Source organism: Hyperolius riggenbachi, chromosome 2 (assembly GCF_040937935.1).
Source record: "Hyperolius riggenbachi isolate aHypRig1 chromosome 2, aHypRig1.pri, whole genome shotgun sequence".
Lineage (NCBI taxonomy): Eukaryota > Metazoa > Chordata > Amphibia > Anura > Hyperoliidae > Hyperolius > Hyperolius riggenbachi.
Window position 1 is genome coordinate 280,377,632 of NC_090647.1, and position 23,025 is coordinate 280,400,656.

The window sequence follows — 23,025 nt, forward strand, 5'->3', positions numbered from 1 at the left end:
GCAGAGCATGAAGTGGATACTTCCAGACTACATGCTTATCTTTCACCTCTTAGTTCAGGATGTACGTTTGTAACACGCTATGTGTTTACTTTAAAATATTCCTAATGTGTCAAAATGGAGTCAGACAGCATGTCATATAATAAAGGTGGTCAAAGATAGGATGACTGATTACACTAGTCTGTAAGCTTGCTACAATAATGGGCGCAAGAACCTGTGGCTGCTCCATTGCCCCACCCTGAAGGCAGCAGCATCACCACCCCCTCCCCCTGTTTTCCCACTGCCCCCCCCCCCCCCCCTCCGCACACAGTCTGCTCTCCATCCCCTGCTCTCCGGACTGCCCCCCTCTGCCTGGGCAGCCAATCAAGACCCACTGGAGCCTTAAGGGGCGGGCATTCAGGGTGGCTGAAGTGCACATGAAGGAGGTGAGGGGGTCATCATGTCCACGCACTACGGCTGACACGGACGCAGGAGGAGGATGCAGCGACTCTTCAACTTTATTAGGCAAGATGCACAATTAGACTTGAACACCACTAGCAGAACAGGGTGGTAAACAAATACTGAAAATAATTGCAGAGTGACATTCTTGTCCAATCTCAAGGCAGATTCATAGGGGGTAAAATGTAAGGCAGGTAGAAATAAGACTGGAATAAAAGTGGAGCAGTTGCCCAACGCAACTAATTAGGCATTTCCTGTTACAGTAAATGAGGATTCTTACTTGTTATGAGGGTTCCCCCTTTTTTTTTAAACTGCTGTTGATAAACCTGCCCCTGAAGTTTTATGGTAGAACATCTCTTCTGTATGAGAGAATGCTGTAGCACATGAAGTGAACCTGACACTCTGGAAAAACAGCCATGTTTCAGTGGAACTTGTCAAACCGACCTTACATTAAAGCACAAAGGTTTTCAGTAACTCAGACTTATACATTCTGCACAAGTGCATCTTCACTGAGATGAAGAGATGTGTTACATACAACATTATGCTACAGAAAAAAACAACAACACAATAATAGCACTTTCTTATTATACAGTCTACTTCCTGTTACACCGACAGGTAGCAACATAGCAAAATGAAAAATGATCCTTTGGTTTTCCTTTAAAACTTACTTTCTACTTCAGTAAGTGCAAGAAACTGAAATGTGGAACAAATGGATATGAAATAATAAAGGATTAATCAATTAGTAATAAAATGAAAGCAAGAGCTTTTACAGGGATCTGATTAGATGGGCAACTGTGGCAGAACTGCTGACACAAAACAAACTGAGCCCACCTCCACAGTTATAAAACAAACATCTGAAATGTGAAGAAAATAAAAAAAGGTGAATAAAACATTTTTTAGGTCCCGTTTCCACTAGAGCGAATCTGCAAGCGTTTCCTGCATGCAGATTCGCATAGACAATACAAGAGGATGGGACTGTTTCCACTTGTGCGGGATTCTGTGCGGTTTGTCATGCAGAAGAAACCTGCATGGCAGATCCATCAGAATTTGCACGCTGCACACGATTCGTCGGTAATGTAACTAAATAGGAAAACCGCAAGGATTTTAGTCTTGCGGTTTTCCCGGCGTTTCCGCATGTGTTTTCGCTTAAAACCCCATGTCAATGCATGCCGGCATTGACACGGTTAAAATCGCGTTGTGCAAAACACGAGCGATGCCGCGTGAAAACCCGCATAGAAACGCCAACGAAACCGCAACTGTATGTGGATTCGTTGCCGCGATTTTCCCGTCGAAATCGCGCCGCACTAGTGGAAACGGGCCCTTAGAGATGGGAAAATCATCTGTGTTTCTGCTTAACCAAAAGCAAAAGAAAACAATCCATAATGAGCTCACATTTCTGGAACTCAAAGAGCAATTGTAAAGAAAACCTACATGCAGAAATACAGCTATAAGAAACACTGGTACATTACAGCAGGCACTACAATTGTGACCGATCTGCTGTTCATGACCTGCATAGTCCTATCCAGCACCCACAAGACAATGACTGGATATTTCATTTGGTCACCATGCCAACTGCTATGAGGACAGGGGTGCGACAACCAGGAAACTCAAGTTTCTTTAGTAACAGGTGTTTGACATTGTAACTGTCTACAGGTTTGCTTTAAAGAGGAACTGTAACAACATAGTAGAGTGCATTAAAGTATTCAGGATCCCCACGTTTACATTAAATATCCTGGTTTCAGCATCAGAAAACTTCCTGTCGCTATATATTGGTGCGTAGGCTTATCCTAGACTGTTTATCATGTGGAATTCTTTCTCTCTCCCCCCCCCCCCCCCAGAATTCTGGGAGACTGGGTATGGTTTTTCACTGGCTTTAGAACTCTCAGTAACGAACATTCCGCAGAGATCACTTGCCAGATGTTGCTGCCTGTGATACATTTCAAAAAGTAAATAAGGGAGAAGTAAGATTTTACAATGGGCAAACACTGACTGAATTTACAAATACATTTTGTAAAAAAAAAAAAAATGGTATTAATTAGGTTATTTTGGTTACAGTTCCTCTTTAAATGATTGTTAGCAATGACAAATGCATTGTCCCTGTTTTAGTGGGAAATGTTTCAATTATTGCAGGTAATAAGTAAAAGTAGTTTTTGGATGGCCAATTGAACAAATTAAGTTTTACCATAGGTAAGAAAAAAAAGTAACAAAAATAAAGGTAACTTAAAATGATTGCCACGTTGCATTTTGTTAGATAATGTCCTTACTTCTGTGACAGTCGTACTGATTCTGCGGCAGATAAACGCTTGGTGGTCAGTATTTACCCTGCTGACTGCTCACTGCTCCACAGAAAAAACAAATGGGCCATAAAATGCACAAGTACGTACTACACATCCAATGTGCACATTGACGTACCCTGGACTCTGCAAGCTTTAGTACCAGAGCAGACAAATGCAAATGTAATAAAACAAAGGACTCTCATCATATCCAACGTGTGAAATTCAAAAGGAAAAATTTGCATTTAGTATGAAATTATGTTTCCCTGATAAATTCGTACATCTTTAAGTAAACTAAGGGGCCTAAAATCACAGACTAGGCAATTTATCAATATCCTCTGGATTGTAGGAAAGGGTAAGTACCGCTAGATGGTTAAACAGATTAATGCAGCTTCATCAGTGTACTAATCTGGGTATTTTTGGTTTCTTCAAGGTATAAATTAACAACCCACTTTTCTTAGGATAACAACACACACATTATCTAAAAGTAACAGTGAGGTATTTTCCTCTTGAAGGAAACAGGTTTCAGAGCTTAAACTGCAGATCATCATCAACATATGTCCCTCCTGCCATGTACATGACTGCACGTCCCCTCTGTTCTACAGGACGACCCCCGTGTGCCACTTCCTTTACATCATGTTACACACAGCTTTAAGTCAACTCTAACATGAAAAGAACTGGTTGGTCTATGAGGCTCCTGATGCTTTTCTTTAGCCAACTCTACAAAAGAGCAGGAGGCCAAGGGCAACTCACAAAAGGGATACAAAGCAAAGAGACAGAGTGTCAGAAGTTTAGAGGCCATTCACCAAGAATGATGGATTAAGGGTGAGAGGATGCTCCATGCGGCACAGCCTCTGAATCATATGAAACCAAGCACTCAGTTACTCGCTCATTCTAAGGATAACACGTTCGGCTGGATGTTCTATTCAGGCGTGTCTCGGTCTTCAATCCCAGCCGTTATCCTTGATCATGTGAGCTAATTCAATGATGTATTTTCCTTCTTTATACTTCTGGCTGCTTTCAAAAGCATGTTCCTACAGAAAAAAAGAGACCTCCGATCATTATACGGACCATTACATAATGTAACCTTCTCAGTTATTAATGAACACTATACAGCAAACTGCTCAATCAAATATTCAAAGAGAACGTTTTGTGATTTTTCCACTTTTTTTTGATTAGTCGCAACACCATTAGGAAGTTAACGGATACAAAAAAATGACAAGTGCTGTGATTCAAATAGTAATAGTTGTTAATGTCCCATTTAATTTCTAGAAGTAGTAATTGGGAGGAGGTCTGTCAAGACCTGCCACTTTAGAAAGACACAGGGGCTCAGATTAATTAAATCATTCGATTTTCAGATCGATCCTGTCAATCTGATCAGATTGGTTGGGAGATTTTTGATAGTTAGTGGTCCCTAATGAACATTTCCGATCGTTTATTCGAAGAATTGTTCGTATACAATCATTTGGCAAATTGTATCATTAGTGGTCACCTTAAAGTGGTCTGAAACTCCGACATAACATTCAATAAAAATGTGTTTTACTACTTTTTATTACTCATACAGTTGTAATATTTGCTTTTGTGCACAAGTAATATTGTCTGTTTACAAATTACCAGTTTCCAAAGTGTAGTTTATCGTGCCCTAGAAGCGGTCATTGCATTTTATTCAGAACAAGATTGTTGCTGCACCAATGATAACAGTATGATGTGCTAGGATCCACTCTGAAGCACCGAGTATCAATCCATAAGCCTTCAAGATCCGCACCATCAAAAATCCAGTTTATGTAATGTATCAAAGTCATAAAAACATGATAAAATAGCATGGGTACATGTCAGATGACGCACAGGCGTTTCGGACCGTTACAGTCCTTTCTCAAATCATCATAGACCCACACTAACTATCCCCATTAAAACTCATGTTTATCTAACACATAGGAGGACCACATAGAGAACTATCTCATTATTGTTGCTGCATATGTATGTCACGGTCAGTTACCTGTCCAGGCGAGGCGGCTGGCACATGCGGATGCTGGCAGGCGTCCTGGGGGGTCCCGGCGGGCCTCCTTGCAGGGTGGTCTGTCGGTGCTCGCCAGTGCGTGTTGCGTTGTGCGGCGTGAGCATTAGCGCTGAAAGGCGTTGGTGTGAGGGCCGTCTGCGCGCGCGCGCAGGGATGTCTGTTTTATGCATCTTTCTTGTTTGTGCGCGTTTGCGCGTGCGCGGGCGCGCGCGTGTGTTTGCGCATGCGCGCGTTCGTGTGTGCGCATGCGCGCGCAGCACGTCGCACCGTGCGTGCGTGACGCGCTACGCCGTGCGCGCATTGCGCGGTGCGCGCCAAAAGGCCTATTTAAGCCTGGAGAGCCCAGACCTCTGTGCTGTAGTATTGCAGCTAGTTTGGTTCCCGTGACCTGACATTCTGTCTGCCTGTATCCTGATCCTGCTCCATGCTGACCTTGGCTTGTCTGACTATCCGCTCTGGCTTTGACCCTTGCTACTTACGACTACCCGCTCTGCTGCCGAACCTTGCCCGTCTGAGAACCCGCTTTGTTGCCGAACCCTGCTTGTCTGACTACCCGCTCTGTTACCGACCCTGGCTTGTTCACGGATCTGCTCTCCTGCCTACTGACTACAGGATCTGCGTGTCAAGACCAACACTGGTGTACGGGTCATTGCAGTACCAGACCCGTCCTGCGGAAGTCTCCAGTTCCGGTTTACTCCAACTACTGGTTCTGCGAGCACTTCTGCCCCGTGCCAACCAGAGTACCCTGTTCCCAGCTCAGGGCCTTTGGTTGGTAAGTTGCAGGAGTTGCTGTCCTCAGCATAACGGTCTCCATAACTCCAGGTACGTGACAGAATACTACAGCCACGACATGGAGACCGCTGAGGCAGCGAAGGTTCTGACTACCCTATATGAACAGATGGCGGCCCTGACTGATGCCATTAAGGAGCTACAGACCAGTCACTTACGCCTGGAAGGAAGAGTCGGTGCACTAACTGCAGCCGGGGGGCAAGCTCCAGTAACTAACCCTCCCCCAGTCAATAATACACCTCCTGCACCTCCAGCTGCAACACCTCCTCCTGAGCCACGTGTAATCATGCCTGAACGTTTTTCTGGAGACAGAACTAAATTCCGTGCTTTCCGTCACTCCTGCCAGTTATATTTCAACCTGCAACCCCGTACTTACTTCTCCGAGGAAATCAAGGTGGGACTCATTATTTCCTTACTTCAGGGTGAACCCCAAGCATGGGCCCATAATCTTATGGATCAGAAGCACGCGTCCCTAGCAACTTCAGAGACCCTGTTTGAGGCTATGGCCGTTTTATACGATGACCCGCAGCGCGGTGCTACTGCTGAGACCGCATTAGGTTACTTACGTCAAGGTCGTCGGACGGTGGAAGAATACACTTCAGAGTTCCGCCGTTGGGCGGCCGACACGGACTGGAATGATTCTGCTTTAAGATATCAATACCGGAAGGGACTTGCAGCCCATATCAAGGATGAATTGTCTAGAGCTGATGCTCCCACTACTCTGGAATTATTAATCACTGCGGCAGTTCAAATTGACAGGCGATTCCGGGAACGCCAGTTGGAGAGGGCTAGTGAGCGTAACCCACGTTTCAACTGGGTACCTTCCTTTCCTACCAGCTCTCCTGCTCCTGTGAAAACTGAAGATCAACCGGATCAGCCTGAGCCAATGCAGAACGGTGTAATCCGCCCTCGTCTTCCTCCAGAAGAAAGACAGAGAAGACGTCAAGGAAATTTGTGTTTCTATTGTGGGGCAGCAGGCCATTTCCTAGAAGCTTGCCCGGTTCGTAGGCCTGGTAAGAAGCAAGCGCCATGGATACGTCCTGTAGGTAATTTCCAGATTATCCGACCAACCTCTAATCATTTTTCTGTCCCTGTTTCTTTTCAGCTAACCGGAGGAAACCTTGAAGTTTCAGCTATCATCGACTCTGGCGCATGTAGTTGCTTTATGGACATTACATTTGCTACCACTCATCAGATTCCTATGCAGTATAAGAAGAACCCCCTTCTCATTCACCTAGCTGACGGTAGTGAAGTCAGCTCTGGACCTGTCATCTGGGAGACATTACCCATAGCCACAACTATTCAAGGGTTACATAAGGAACAGCTAACATTGGATCTTCTTACGTCACCTCTACATCCCGTTATTTTAGGATTACCGTGGCTTCAGGCGCATAACCCTGCTATTAATTGGTCTTCTGGCACCATATCTTTTCCCTCTACCTACTGTGACAAAAGTTGTATAAGGGAGCGGCCAGGACCAGTAGGTACTCTTCTTTGTACAACTTCTTTACAAGAAACCATACCTGAACAATACCATGCATTTCTTGACGTTTTTGATAAGAAGAAAGCAGACGTACTACCTCCTCATCGGCCGTATGATTGTCCTATCGACTTATTTCCTGGTTCAGCCATCCCCTTTAGCCGAATGTTTCCTCTCTCAGAGCCAGAACAGGAGGTGTTGAGAGAATACATCGAGGAAAATGTAAGGAAAGGCTTCATTCGACCCTCAAAGTCCTCTGCGGGTGCTGGAATTTTCTTTGTACAGAAAAAGGATGGGACTCTCAGACCCTGCATCGATTACAGGGAATTGAACAAAGTCACGATCAAGAACAGGTACCCTTTACCACTGATGCCAGAACTATTTCAGAAACTACGTGATGCTAAGATTTTTACAAAGCTGGATCTCAGAGGGGCCTATAATCTAGTAAGAATAAGGGAAGGAGATGAATGGAAGACCGCCTTCAGATCACGCTACGGTCATTACGAGTATCTGGTCATGCCCTTTGGGCTTTGTAATGCACCAGCCACTTTTCAGCACTTTATTAATGATGTACTAAGGGAATTTATTGATCACTTTTTAGTAGTTTACTTGGACGACATCTTGATTTTTTCAGCATCTTTGGAAGAACATAGGAGACAAGTCTGTCAAGTACTGGAACAACTACGATTGCATAGTCTGTATGCGAAGGCCGAGAAATGTGAGTTCGAACAACATACAATTCAATTCTTGGGGCTCATTATTTCTGCTGAGGGGTTCACCATGGATCCACAGAAAGTCCAAGCCATTCTGCAGTGGCCAGCTCCCATCAACCGGAAAGCAGTTCAAAGGTTTGTAGGGTTTGCAAATTTCTACAGGAAGTTTATTAGGAACTTTTCTGCCATCATCTTACCCATTACAAATCTCACCCGGCAACACATTCCGTTCAAATGGACAGCTGAAGCCCAGTGTGCCTTTGAAAAGCTCAAGGAGTTATTTACTTCTGCATCCATTCTCAGACACCCTGACCCAGTATTACCGTACATCCTTGAGGTGGACGCTTCGGACTCGGCAGTGGGTGCAATTTTGTCTCAGAGATCAGGTGAAAAAGCCGTACTTCATCCCATAGCATTCTTCTCTAAGAAATTGTCTGATGCGGAAAGGAACTATGACGTGGGGGACAGGGAGTTACTGGCTATCAAATATGCCTTAGAGGAATGGAGGTATTTATTGGAAGGAGCATCCCAAGATATACTGATTTACACGGATCATAGGAACCTGGAGTACCTGAAGACGGCAAAGAGACTCAACCCCAGACAGGCGAGATGGGCACTTTTTTTTTCAAGATTTTCGTTTCATATCACATATCGACCTGGGTCAAAGAACACTAAACCAGATGCGTTGTCTCGCATGTTTCCTGAAGATGATACGTCACCTGTAATGGACACTGTTCTTTCTAAACAGAACTTTCTATTGATACAACCCGATCTGATAGAGCAACTTCGTCAAAATACTTCAGACCCACCAGATAAAGTTAAAGCACAGTTGGTGGCCAAGGATGGCTTGTGGCTCTTTAAGAATAGAATCTTCGTGCCCGAGGATCATCGACGGGAAGTGTTCAAACTATATCATGACCATCAGTGGACCGGTCATTTTGGCAGTGCAAAAACATGTGAATTAATTCAGCGCACTTTTTGGTGGCCAGCTCTACGAAAAGACTGTGAGAAGTATGTCAAGTCTTGTCAGGTGTGTAATCGGAGTAAGGGTTTGAAGCTTAAACCTTGGGGGTTGTTGGACCCTCTGCCTGTTCCTCCTAGACCATGGCACTCAATTTCTATGGACTTCATTGTAGAATTACCAAATGCGGAAGGTTCAAATACGATTTTTGTGGTGGTGGATCGATTGACAAAAATGGCGCACTTCATTCCCATGACGGGATTACCTTCCGCCAGAATCACGGCTACAGTATTCATCAGAGAGATTGTACGTTTGCATGGGGTTCCTAACAACATTGTGTCAGACAGAGGGACTCAGTTCACGTCACAATTCTGGAAAAGTTTATGCCAATTACTCAATATACAGTTGCATTTCTCATCCGCTTATCATCCCCAATCCAACGGACAAACAGAACGCACCAACCAGACATTGGAACAGTACCTCAGATGCTTCATTTCAGGATTACAGGATAACTGGTCTCAGTTGTTACCATCTGCGGAATTTGCTTATAATAATTCTGTACATTCTTCTACTAAACAAACCCCATTCTTTGCTAATTACGGTTACAATCCGTCATTTTTGCCTGGAATGATAAAAGAATCTCCGGTTCCTGCTGCGGAAGAATTAGTCAAATGGCTGGCTCAAAATAATCAACTACTGCAACAATCTATGGCTCAGGCTCAAGGGAACTTCAAGAGGAAGGCTGATTGTCACAGGAGGGGAGACTTGGACTTGGGAACCGGAGATCGTGTGTACTTATCAACCAGGAATCTGAAACTCTCATGTCCGTCCAAGAAATTGGGTCCCAAATTTATTGGACCTTTTGAAATAAAAAGAAGAGTAGGACAAGCATCCTATGAACTCGAACTTCCCAGCAGGTTCAGAATACACCCTGTATTTCATGCTTCTTTATTGAAACCGGTATCACCGGAACTCTTTCTGGGACAAAACTCTGTACCACCTCCACCGGATATGGTGGATGGTGAACAGGAATTTGAAGTGGAGGATATCCTTGATTCCAGATGGAGGAATGGTGGTGTACAATACTTGATCAAGTGGAGAGACTATGGAGTTGAGGACAACTCTTGGGAACCAGCCTCGTTTGTCCATGCAACTGCATTGGTAAGGAGGTTCCATCAGAGGTTTCCTGATAAACCAAGCCCAAAAGGCATCCGGAGGCTGCCCGTAAGGAGGGGGCATTGTCACGGTCAGTTACCTGTCCAGGCGAGGCGGCTGGCACATGCGGATGCTGGCAGGCGTCCTGGGGGGTCCCGGCGGGCCTCCTTGCAGGGTGGTCTGTCGGTGCTCGCCAGTGCGTGTTGCGTTGTGCGGCGTGAGCATTAGCGCTGAAAGGCGTTGGTGTGAGGGCCGTCTGCGTGCGTGACGCGCTACGCCGTGCGCGCATTGCGCGGTGCGCGCCAAAAGGCCTATTTAAGCCTGGAGAGCCCAGACCTCTGTGCTGTAGTATTGCAGCTAGTTTGGTTCCCGTGACCTGACATTCTGTCTGCCTGTATCCTGATCCTGCTCCATGCTGACCTTGGCTTGTCTGACTATCCGCTCTGGCTTTGACCCTTGCTACTTACGACTACCCGCTCTGCTGCCGAACCTTGCCCGTCTGAGAACCCGCTTTGTTGCCGAACCCTGCTTGTCTGACTACCCGCTCTGTTACCGACCCTGGCTTGTTCACGGATCTGCTCTCCTGCCTACTGACTACAGGATCTGCGTGTCAAGACCAACACTGGTGTACGGGTCATTGCAGTACCAGACCCGTCCTGCGGAAGTCTCCAGTTCCGGTTTACTCCAACTACTGGTTCTGCGAGCACTTCTGCCCCGTGCCAACCAGAGTACCCTGTTCCCAGCTCAGGGCCTTTGGTTGGTAAGTTGCAGGAGTTGCTGTCCTCAGCATAACGGTCTCCATAACTCCAGGTACGTGACAATGTATGAGAAATGTCCACCAATCAGATACAGCCCAGGAGCTGTGATTGCCCAATCACCATACAGCCGACGGACAGGAAGCTGCAGAAGTACAAAAAATACCTCTATCAAATATAAAACCATAATCTGTGACACTCTCCACTTGTCACCCTCGTAATAGCCTACAAGGGACTTACGTTGTAAGATCATTGTGTCCACAAAATGATGTATAAGCTCCCGTCCATTGTAGAGCTCCACAGTCCTCTCCCATCCAATCAGAATGAAGCCGACGGCGTCCGCAACACAGAGAACTTCACATTGTCCAATCATAGGTGGCCAGTACCACCCACAAGCAGAGCGGCCAATAAGCCTCATGCCGACGTGCTTCACTTGTCATGCCGACAACGTCCGCATTGACAAAAGTCTCTGCGGCAGAGAAGGGAGTCCCATCTAATCTCATGTTAGATAAACATGAGTTTTAATGGGGATAGTTAGTGTGGGTCTATGATGATTTGAGAAAGGACTGTAACGGTCTGGATTTTTGATGGTGCGGATCTTGAAGGCTTATGGATTGCATTTTATTCAAACGGCTTTTTATTGTGTATGAACATCTTCTAATTCGCTGTTCTGAGCCGTTTGTGTGCTTGAAGTACAGAGAGCTTCACAGAGAGCTCCTTTTCACTTGTTACACACATGTATCAACGTTGGAATGCAAGATACTGTTATCTCCAGTTTGGATGCGGATTTGAAGCTGAATGGCAGGACAAAGTGCTTTGTTTAACCATTTCAGTGATGTTCTGCTAAAAAAAAAAATTCTGGGATCGTAGCTTTCAAGCTGCAAGGAATCTTTTAGAGCAAAGTAGAAATGCTGACTTTCAGACCACTTTAAAGAGACTCTGTAACAAAATTTTCAGCCTTATTTCTTCTATCCTATAAGTTCCATAACCTGTTCTAATGTGGTCTGTCTTACTGCAGCCGTTCCTACTTGCACTGTCTCTGTAATAAATCTTATCTCCTTTCCTCTGTCGTGTCTGTCGGGCAGAGGCTGGAATGTGTGGAATGTGCAGAACTGCTTGTCATTGGCAGAAGCTTTACACACACCCTCCAAGCTCTGCATGAGTCACACAGTAAGCTAGTTCTCAGCCTATGATACTCTGGTTAGAAGCCAGTCTTTTGTTTGTAAACACTGCCTAAAACTGTTCATTACAAACCAGGATTGCAGCAGGGAGTGGCAGAAACAGCACAGAGGGGTACAGGAGAAAATAAGGAATAGAATGGTATGCTTTTTATTGTAAGAATATTAGAGTACAGATTCTCTTTAAGTGATATTTTCAAACTTGTCATCAATAAAATGCCTTTTAAATCACCAGCAAGCCAGAGGCCCTTTTTCAATTTACTTTTTCTCTTAAGTTTTTCTAATAGATCATTTTTCATCTTTAGTGTAAAATAACTTTAAAAAGTAACAAAAAGTAGATGAAAAAGTACTGTCAAAATGATTCAATTTCAGAGTATGTCCTTGCTTGCTGGCTGCTTTTAAAAGCATTTCATTGATAAGGTATGTAAATATCACCTAGGAGAAACCTTAGGAGAAAAAGTGAATTTTATAAGGGCCATGATCTTTTTCCTTGATATTGTATCACTTTATACATTAATTCATCATGTCAAAACATACATTTTTCATTAAAACATAACCGGTTTTTATCTCATAATAAAAACCAAGTGACCTGTCCAACATGAATGAAAGACAAATACAATGAATTCAAGCAGGCAACAGCACTTTGAGAAGTCTTATTTACATAAAATGCTAAAAAAATTTTTTTTAAAAAAAGCTCCCAACCTATCATGAAATATTAAATAACACAGATGAAACTTTAATATTTGTTCAGAGCTCCAAGCTGTCAAGCTATATAAAGTTTAATACAGGTCTTGTTTAACCACTTTTTCCACCGCTACAGTATATCTCCGTCCTCTGTGACTTCATCTAAGCCTCGAGGACGTAGATATAAGTCGTGTAGCTGAAGCACAGCTGTGCATGATTGGGCTAGCTTCTATGCACTATCTGCTGCAACACCAATTGGTAAAAGCAAATATATGTTCCCTGAGCCAATAAGATTGATTTTTACCATTAAAAATAATTTTATTTATTTTCTTAGTTCATAGTGAAAAATGCACACTGTAACACTATTTCATGATCAAATATCTTCACCATAAATTGTGACAGGAACGTAATTTAAGTTTGGTGATAAACAGTAGAACTAGCCAAACAACATTTTTTTTTTTTAATCTACAATAGCGCTTTTTATGTTTAAAGAGAATCTGTACTCTAAAATTCTTACAATAAAAAGCATACCATGCTATTCATTATTTTCTCCTGGGCCCCTCTGTGCTGTTTCTGCCACTCCCTGCTGCAATCCTGGCTTGTAATTGCCAGTTTTAGGCAGTGTTTACAAACAAACAAGACATAGTTGTTACCAGAATGTGATAGGCTCAGAGGAGCTCAGTCTGGGACTTACACAGAGCCTGCAGGGGGCGTGGAGAGGGTGTGTATAGCTTCTATCCTATCACAAGCAGAGCTGCACATTCCAGCCTGAGTGCCTGAGCCCAACAAAGCTGTCAGAGGAAAGAAGATTAGATTATATAACAGAAGTGTAGGCCAAAGCCCTAATCTTGGTGGAGGGCTGTTTCACTTCACTTCACTTCACTGCTGGGAATTGCAAGCTCTGATTATATTATATTGCTGTTGTTTGTAAAGTGTGTTTTGCTGCTTTGATATCTGGTGGCTTGTGCATTGCGATTCATCAGATATCTAGCAGCAAGTGTTAATTTTTAAAAGTACATTTTTTTTCTCTAGTGTGCTAGGTAATTAGCTAGGGGGAGGGATTAGCTGTAACAGGAGGTATTTGGTCAGCTTCAGGACTCAGTACTGAGCTTGCTCAGTCTGTGGCTTGCTCACTAAGTGGCATAGGCGTTAAAAACAGGCGTTAAAACACAGGCACAAAGAGAGAGGTGAGAGGAAGCAGGTAAGGACTAAAAAAAAACAAAAAAAAAACAAACAAACCAATATTGCGTTTTTTTGCATTGGTTAGAATGTGCTAACACGTCGTGGTGTAGTCTTTAAGTTTTGAGGACTCCACCCCAGCTTCACTCACTCCCCCTCCTCTTCTCCCCTCCCCCTCCTCCACCCCAACTTTACTCACTCCCCCTCCTCCACCCCAACTTCACTCACTCCCCCTCCACCCCTCCCCCTCTTCCACCCCGGCTGCACTCATTCCCGAACTTCACTCACTCTCCCGTTTCATCTTTTACCGCCACAGTTTACTTTAAATAATTTTTCCCCACACAATAGTCATCATGTGTCACATCCTGCGACATGTATGCATGCCTTGATCAGCGGATTGAGGGTGTTTACTGTTGCCCTGGGTGTGTGCGTGTTGCTCAGTTAGAGGCGGAAGTCGCAGAGCTAAATAAGCATCTCGCAACACTGAGACGCATACACAACATGGAGAGGGGCTTGGATCTCACGGTCCAGACACTGGATGGAACCGGTGAAGATGAGGTGGGTGGAGTAAAGCCGGACCAAGAAGCAGAGGTAGCCGCTAGTTGGGTCACAGTTAGAAAGGGTAGGGGAAAAAGTGGCAGGGAGGCTAGTCCCGAGTTGTCCCTCACTAATAAGTATGCATGTTTGCGTAATATTGGGGAGAATGATTCTGGAGTAGCAATGCTGCAGCAGAATGTGCTCCTTAGCAACCAAGGGGCAGACTGCTGTAACGGGAAAGGAAATAGGAGTGCAGCTAAGGCAAGACAGGTACTGGTGGTAGGGGATTCAATTATTAGGCGCACAGATAGGGTAATCTGTCGAAGAAACCGTGGATGCCGTACAGTCTATGGCCTCCCGGGTGCTCGGGTTCGGCATGTAGCGGAAAGAATTGACAGATTATTGGGTGGGGCTGGGGATGACCCAGCTGTCATGGTACACATTGGCACAAATGACAAAGTTAGTGGGAGATGGAAGGTCCTCAAAAATGATTTTCAGGTACTTGGAGATCCAAGGTGGTGTGCTCTGAAATACTGCCAGTGCCACGTGCTACATCTGAGAGACAGAGGGAGCTTAGGGAGTTAAATAAGTGGCTGAGAAATTGGTGTAGGAAGGAAGGGTTTGGGTTCCTGGAGAACTGGGCAGACTTTGCAGTCGGCTACAGGTTCTACAGCATGGATGGGCTGCACCTTAATGGGGAGGGTGCAGCTGCATTGGGGGAGAAGATGGCTAAACGGTTGGAGGAGATTTTAAACTAGGATCTGGGGGGAGGCGGGAGGATAAAGTCTCAATATGTAGACAAGATAAGGTAAAAAGACAGTGGGAGCCTAACATTATGGGGGGTGGAGAGGGTGGTGAGGACAGTGTAAAGATTAAGGAGGTTGGTAAAACTTCAAGTAGCCCATTTCATGTAAACAAAATTGGTAAATGTGGTGGTAAAAATATAAAGTGCATGGTAACCAATGCTCGGAGCCTTGCAAATAAAATAGACGAACTAGAGTTCATTCTGAATGACAAAGGCTATGACATTGTGGGAATAACCGAAACATGGATGGATGAAAGCCATGACTGGATAGCCAATTTAAAAGGATACAATGTGTTTAGGAGGGATAGAACAGGGGAAAAAGGTGGAGGGGTTTGTCTCTTTGTTAAGAATTCTCTTACAGCTGTCCTCAACGATGAGATGGAGGAAGATTGCGAAGATGTGGAGTCCGTTTGGGTAAATATTCATGGTGGAAATAAAAGTTGCCTATTGCTTATTGGGGTATGCTACAGACCACCTCATATTAAGGAAGCTGCAGAACTGCGATTACTACAGCAAATTGAAAAAGCTGCAAGTAAAAATGAGGTCATAGTTATGGGCAACTTCAACTTTCCAGACATTGACTGGGGTATTGAGGCTACCCATTCTGGTAAAAGCAGCAGATTTCTGGCAGCACTACAGGACAATTACTTGACTCAAATGGTAACGGAACCAACTAGGGGGAATGCGTTGCTGGATCTGATCATTTCTAATAGACCAGATAATGTATCAAATGTGCAGGTTCAAGAACATTTGGGAAATAGTGATCACAACATGATAACATTTGATCTGGTGACTGATAGGCCACGGGGCAGCGGGACCACTAAAACTATGAATTTTAGAAAAGCAAAGTTCAATTAAATTAGGCAGACACTAAGTTTGGTGAACTGGGACAATGTACTACAAGGGGAGGACATTGAAGGGAAATGGCAAGCTTTTAAACTTATTCTCAATCAATATTGTAGTATGTATATCCCATATGGAAACAAAATGTCTAGGAATAAAAAAAGGCCTCTATGAATGATTAGAAAGGTTAGGGATAAAATGAAGAGGAAAAAGAATGTCTATAAGGTCCTAAAACAGGAGGGGACCGAGGCTGCACTACGCAATTATAAGGAGTGCAATAAAAATTGTAAAAAAAAGAAATTAGGCTGGCAAAGATCGAAGCTGAAAATCAAATCTCTAGGGATATCAAATCTAACCCAAAAAAGATTTACAAGTACATCAATTCTAAAAAAAAAGAAAGGTTGACTGTATAGGACTCCTAAAGGATGAGGGTGGGAACTCAATGGTGGATGACCAAGGTAAGGCAGAGTTATTAAATGCTTTCTTTGCTTCTGTCTTCACAAAGGAAACAGCACTGTTGCAAATTACAGAGGCAGAAGAGTCTCAATCTTCTAACTGTAATATTAAATACTTAACGCAGGAAGAAGTGAAGGCAAGACTAAATAAATTAAAAATAGACAAGGCACCTGGCCCGGATGGCATGCATCCTCGGGTCCTAAGGGAATTAAGTTCAGTTATAGATAAACCCCTTTATCTTATCTTTTGTGTGTGAGAGAACGCGGAAAAGCCGCCGCGTGTGCTGACAGCAAGGTGGCTGGTTCCGCGTCCAGCGCGGCGGTAGTTCGCACAGGCTTAGGAATACGCGCGCGCGCTCTGAGAGGCAGAACTTTTATGGTGGGCAAGGGGGGGTGGGGGGGGGGGAATCAGCTGACCAAGCCGGTCAGCTGGCCCCAGAGCTGGTAACTATTGGTTGATCACTTAGGGGTGGCGCCAGAGAGCACTACTCCATATATAGTTACTGCTGGCCAGTTACAAGTTGTCTGCCGTTGCGAACACTTTGTGAAAGCACTCAGACCTTAGTCAGATCCAACAGTGTGTTTGAACCAGGAGGACCTGGGAATTCACACTGAGCCAGATTACTTGTATTATCATTCTGTTATTCATCAGACTAGTTCCAGGGTGTAGAGACCACGGATCTCACACCCAGACTAGGGATCTTGTATTACCATTCTGTTATACACCAGACTAGTTTCAGGGTGTAGAGACCACGGACCTCACACCCAGACTAGGCATTGTTTGATATCTGTTATGACTTATTGCTTTCCTGACTATTCCTCTGATCTCTGATTCGGTACCTTGCACATCTGATATTCCGTTGCCAAACCCTGTTTGCCTTGGATACCGAATCAGCCTTCAGTCTTTGTACTTTGTCTGTCCTTGTGTTGCCGACCTGGCTTGCCCGACCTCGAGAGCTATCTCTCCCCTTAAGAGATAGTCTCCGGGTCAGATAGAGACATACACCTTCAGGTGTCACTCACTCTCTGGTCCTTCCTACCACCAGCCTGACTCCACCCCTTGGAGAGTCTCAGGCTGCTAGAAGGTTCCTGTACACTCTAAAAGCAGTATTGCCTATACTGCCAAAGTTCACCTGCTCATCAGGTGTGTTTCTTAAAGTATTACTGTTACACCAAACACTCTTATATACATAGGTGTCCAGAGGTTAGTAATATATCTGTATTATCAGTGATTCTGCAGATCATCAATAATCAGGTATATATCTGTATTCTTGGTGATACTGCAGATCACCAATAATCAGATTCTCTCTGCGTGCTGACACCGATCGTTACATTGTGACTCTCTTTCAACTGGCAGAGTCCCAGTGGATTGGCGTACAGCCCACGTTTTCCCATTATTTAAGAAGGGCAAAAAATCAGATCCAGGAAATTATAGACCTGTAAGCTTAACATCAGTTGTATGCAAACTATTTGAGGGGTTACTAAGAGATACTATACATGACTTCATAGTAGAAAATAATCTTATTTCTCAGCATCAACATGGGTTTACTAAAGACAGGTCCTGTTTGACTAACATGCTCAGCTTTTATGAGGTAGTGAATGCTAATATGGATATTGGGAATGCTGTAGATGTGATATACTTGGACTTTGCAAAGGCCTTCGACACTGTTCCCCACAAAAGTCTGGTGCAAAAGATGAGGATGCAAGGACTGGGGAAGAGTCTGTGTGCATGGATAGGGAACTGGCTAATGGACAGAAAACAAAAAGTTGTGGTCAATGGATCATACTCAAAATGGGAGACTGTTAGCAGTGGGGTCCCACAGGGGTCTGTACTGGGTCCAGTGCTCTTCAATGTATTTATTAATGACCTAGTAGATGCAGTAGTGAGCAATGTTGCTATTTTTGCAGATGATACAAAATTGTGCAGAATCATAAACTCTCAGGAAGATAGTGTCATATTGCAACAGGATCTGGATAGGATGGCTATATGGGCACATAAATGGCAGATGAAATTCAATGTTGAAAAATGTAAAGTCATGCATTTTGGTCGTACCAATGGTCTAGCACCAAACAAAATAAATGGGATACAGTTGGGGACATCAAACTTGGAGAAGGACTTAGGAGTACTCATCGACAACAAGTTAAATAATCGTACTCAATGCCAAGCCGCTGCAGCTAAAGCGAACAAAATTTTGGGATGCATTAAAAGGGAAATAAAAACTCGAGATGCTAGCATAATATTGCCCCTGTTTAACTCTCTAGTAAGGCCACATCTGGAATATGGAATTCAGTTCTGGGCACCACATTACAAAAAAGATATTGTAGTTTTAGAGCAGGTGCAGAGACAAGCAACAAAATTGATACGTGGGATGGAAGGTCTCGCTTACCATGTAAGGTTAGATAAACTGGGTTTATTTAGTCTAGAGAAAAAAGACGCCTTAGAGGAGATCTAATTAACATGTATAAATACATCAGAGGGCAATATAATAGCTTGGCGGATGAGCTTTTTGTCCCTAGGCCTTCTCAAAGGACTAGAGGACATGATCTGCGCATGAAGGAAAAACGTTTTAGCCATTTATTTAGGAAAGGGTTCTTTACAGTAAGAGTGATTAAGATGTGGAATGCATTGCCACAGGAAGTCGTTATGGCAAACTCTATACCTGCATTTAAAGGGGGCTTAGATGCTTTCCTTGCGTTGAAAGACATCCATGGCTACAATTACTAGGTAATGCCTAATGAAATTGATCCAGGGATTTTTATCTGATTGCCATCTGGAGTCGGGAAGGAATTTTTCCATTTTGGGGCTAATTGGACCATGCCTTGTAAGGGTTTTTTCGCCTTCCTCTGGATCAACAGGGGTATGTGGGGGACGGGCTGGAGTTGTATTTTGTACTGGTTGAACTCGATGGACGTAGATCTTTTTTCAACCATAATAACTATGTAACTATGTAACTATGAGATAATACAGCCACTGTGCAACTAGGAAAGGCTGCAGTAAGACAGGGCACATTAGAACAGGTATAGGAACTTATAGGATAGAAGATATAAGGCTGACATTTTTGTTACAGAGTCTCTTTAAACTGAAATTGCAAGAAGTTTTAAACCAGGATGATACCATTTATTAAACTGAAATTGGTAAAAGTGAAAAATAATGTGTTTTTTTCTATTTTTTTTCCTATTAAAATGCATAGCAAACAAACCTGTTCAAGGGAAAAAATGCCATACAATGAAAGCCCAGTTAGTCTTGAAATAAATGATATATATTTCATTTAGGTGTCATAAATAGGGATAACATTATTGCTAAATAGGGACATAGCTAAACTGTCAAAACTGCTCTGGTCCATAAGGGGGAAACAAGGTCTGAATGCGAAGTGGTTAAAGAGACCCTGAGCTCTGCATAAAATTGATATTTGGACTACCTGGGGCTTTCTCCAGCCCCCGGTAGACTGCAAGGTCCCCCGACATCCTCTTGGCTGCTCTCCCGGTCCTGCTGGTGGCTCTGTTAATTGGCAACTTTGGCCTGAAGTCACCCGTATAAGCCCGTGCCACGCACACTACGCATCATCACCCCGGCCGGCACGAGAGTCCTGCGCATTTCTTTTAGACAGAACCGCGCATGCGCAGGACTCTCACGCCGGCCGGCGTGAAGACAGGTAGCGTGTGGCGGGGGCATACACGGGCGACTTCAGGCTGAAGCCAATCAACGGAGCCACCAGTGGGACTCGGGAGAGGAGCCAGGAGGATGTCGGGGGACTTCGCAGGCTACTGGGGGCTGGAGGAAGCCCCAGGTAAGTCCAATTTGCGATTTTATGCAGTGCTCAGAGTCCCTTTAAAGGGCCAGTATCGTAGCAACAGCACTTTTCTACTATGCTGCTATCACGTACAGTATGTAGTAAAAATCTGACAGGCTTTGGACTAGCCCATCTCCTCATGGGGGATTCTAAACATTTAATTTATGCTTTACAAAAGCACTCATTGTAAAGCATCTAAAGATTTCATACAGGCTGCCTACTCACTTGCACACTATGTTGGCACTTAGAGTGTGCAACTGCCATTCAGTGCTTTTGAAAATAAAGAAAACCCTGAGAATCCCTCTTGAGGGAATGGATGAGTCCAAAACCTGTCAAATTCTTCTAACCCAGTGATCTGCAAACTTGGCTCTCCAGCTGTTAAGGAACTACAAGTCCCACAATGCATTTGCCTTTATGAATCATGACTGGGACTGTCAGACTGGTGCAATGCATTGTGGGACTTGTAGTTCCCCAACAGCTGGAGAGCCAAGTTTGCAGATCACTGTTCTAACCTGTTGTGACAGCGACTTGAAAAGAAAAATTATAGTGCATTTTACTCTGGGAAAAAAAAATCTAGATTTCTTATGGATGCACACACGTGCATTAAACCATTTTGGTATTAGTCCTTTAAATGTGGTGTAATCAAAACATTGCCCCACAGAGACAAAACAGAATTTGGACACTAAAGCTGCATACATACTATACACTAAACTTTTATCACAGGTAAAATTCTAGGGTGTATACATAGTCCTACAATGTCACCAGCCTCCCCTTTAGTGATCTGGCACTTGTCTTCGCCAACTGCCTTCATCTTTCTTTTGTAGTGCTTGCAGCTGCATACCTCCCAGTCTTCCTTTCCCCCTCCCCTCTCCATACAGCAAAACAGCCAGCTTGGTATAAAGCCAAGCAGTGCGTTTGTACAGCAACTGTTCCTAAGTTGTCATTTGAAACATTCTAGGTGACCGTGAAGTAGCATCTGCATGAAGCTTATAACCCTTATGTAGTGAAAGTTTATTAGACTAATCCTTCCCCTTTCTGTCTTTGTCTAAGTGAAGTTTAAATGTGCTTGTGTTCACAAAAGTAACTGCCTGCTCTGCCCATTGTCCTGTCCTCTATCTTGGTCTCGCTTTCCCGACATTATTTAAAGAGTAATCTGCACCTACCTTCCTTTTTTAGGGGGCAACATTGCACTTTTCACTAGAAGGGTTTTTGTTCTTTATACATTAACTCTGTAACTTGCATGAATGAAACAATCACAAACGGATGACAGACGTCTAAGGTCTGTACCAGACTTCAGTGAAAACCATTTGGCAAATTAATATAAATTACCAAGTTTTCAGTAATCATAATAAAATATGGTAAATTAATAATTTTATCAAGCTATCACTTATAATATTCATTAAAGGACGTCTGAAGTGAGAGTTATGTGGAGACCGCATACCAGTATTTCCTTTTAAACAATACCATTCTCCTGGTGTCCTGCTGAGGTTTCATGCATCAGTAGTGTCTGAATCGCATACTGAAGCAAGCATGCAGATTATCTAGTCAGACTGAAGTCAGAATTCAGGGTCCATTACTAAAAGTATTGGAGGCAGAGGATCAGCAGGACTGCCAGGCAATTGGTATTGTTTAAAAAAGCAATACATATGGCAGCCTCCATATCCCTCTCACTTCAGGTTTCCTTTGAAGTGGAAGTTAACTCAGGACTTCCTCTCTGCTAAAAGATAAGCAAAAGCATATTAACATTTAAAGAAAAACATTTCTTGTTACAGACTATATAACTCCTACTAAGATTCTGCAGAGTGGCTACTTCCTGGTATCCTTGGAACACAGCAAGGGTTAACCTCCTGTGTTTACATATTAGCTTAGAATTCAGCAGACAGCGGACAACTCAAATTACCCTAGCTCATTACTTGCTGAGAAGGGAGAATTAGACAGGCTGTTCTCTATAAACACACACAGGATGGATTTCTCTGTGTTTCCTTGCCTTTGTGTAAGAGTTCAGGCCCGCTTTAAACCAGTTGTAACAATAGAACTTGAATAATTTAGCAAATCAAATGTATGGTCTCCAGTGCTACTAATGGCTAACCTACATAAGTATACTTACATATTTCCAGCCCAATGTGGTCTTGCAATTTTCACAGTAGATGTCTGCTACTGCATGGAGCCCTGTAAGTAACACTCGCTCTTCTGCAGGCCCGCAACCAACATTTACACTGCATCAGAAGACAAAAAGGTATATTTACACTACAAATCAGTGAAGGAAAGTTTCCAAATAAAAATAAGCACTTAAGAAAACAATAATAGAGAAACAAAGTCTAGAGAATTATTTGAACTGCGTACCAAACTGTTTTCCAATACTGTAACATATACTTTATGGATTATAAAGGACTTAAGCATCTTCATGGAGAAACTAATTTCAAGCAAGTAAAATCTCACAGTTGTAATGGATTCTGTGTGGCATTTTAGATCATTACACATGCTTGTTTGATAGGGTTACTTTATTGTCATGAGGCGGAAGTGGGAATCGTGTTGCAGCTGTGTCCATCTCTCCCCCACTGAGCACCATAATGACACACGTAGAATAGGCAAGGTTGGTTGCAGAAGCAGAGTTTACCTGTCTTTTGGTTCCTGGTCCATTCCAGTTCAGCAGTTACATGTGGAAGAGCCTCCATAAACATTGAATGTTTGTTTGTTTTCTTTCCTTGCATTCAAATAATGCAATTACCTGAGATGAACAGTTGGTCTTTATGAAAAATTAAACACAAGGCTTCATACTACTGGCTATGTACCATAGATCCAGATTCAATAATGTATGTTGGCACTCTTGAAGTATATAAATAATAGCATATACTTCACTTCAGAAGTGCCACAATACATCATAGCTTATGCTGATGAAGAAATTTATACAGTTGGATACCAATTTAATGTTTGAGCACCTATTGTGTAAAACTTCTTAAACATAAGATGGGCAA

At 43.5% G+C, this 23,025-nt stretch overlaps 1 protein-coding gene across 1 annotated transcript in view; it reads right to left on the bottom strand.

The window, feature by feature from the left end:
• Nucleotides 1–320: 320 nt before the first annotated feature.
• The window catches only part of YPEL2 (yippee like 2), a 101,116-nt gene continuing 78,411 nt past the window's right edge, over nucleotides 321–23,025 (bottom strand). The window contains exons 4-5 of the mRNA XM_068268773.1: nucleotides 22,158–22,266; nucleotides 321–3,742 (exon numbers count right to left, since the gene is read on the bottom strand). Of these exons, the coding sequence (XP_068124874.1) occupies nucleotides 3,653–3,742; nucleotides 22,158–22,266 (199 nt within the window). The 3' untranslated portion in view covers nucleotides 321–3,652. The remainder of the gene's footprint in view (nucleotides 3,743–22,157; nucleotides 22,267–23,025) is intronic.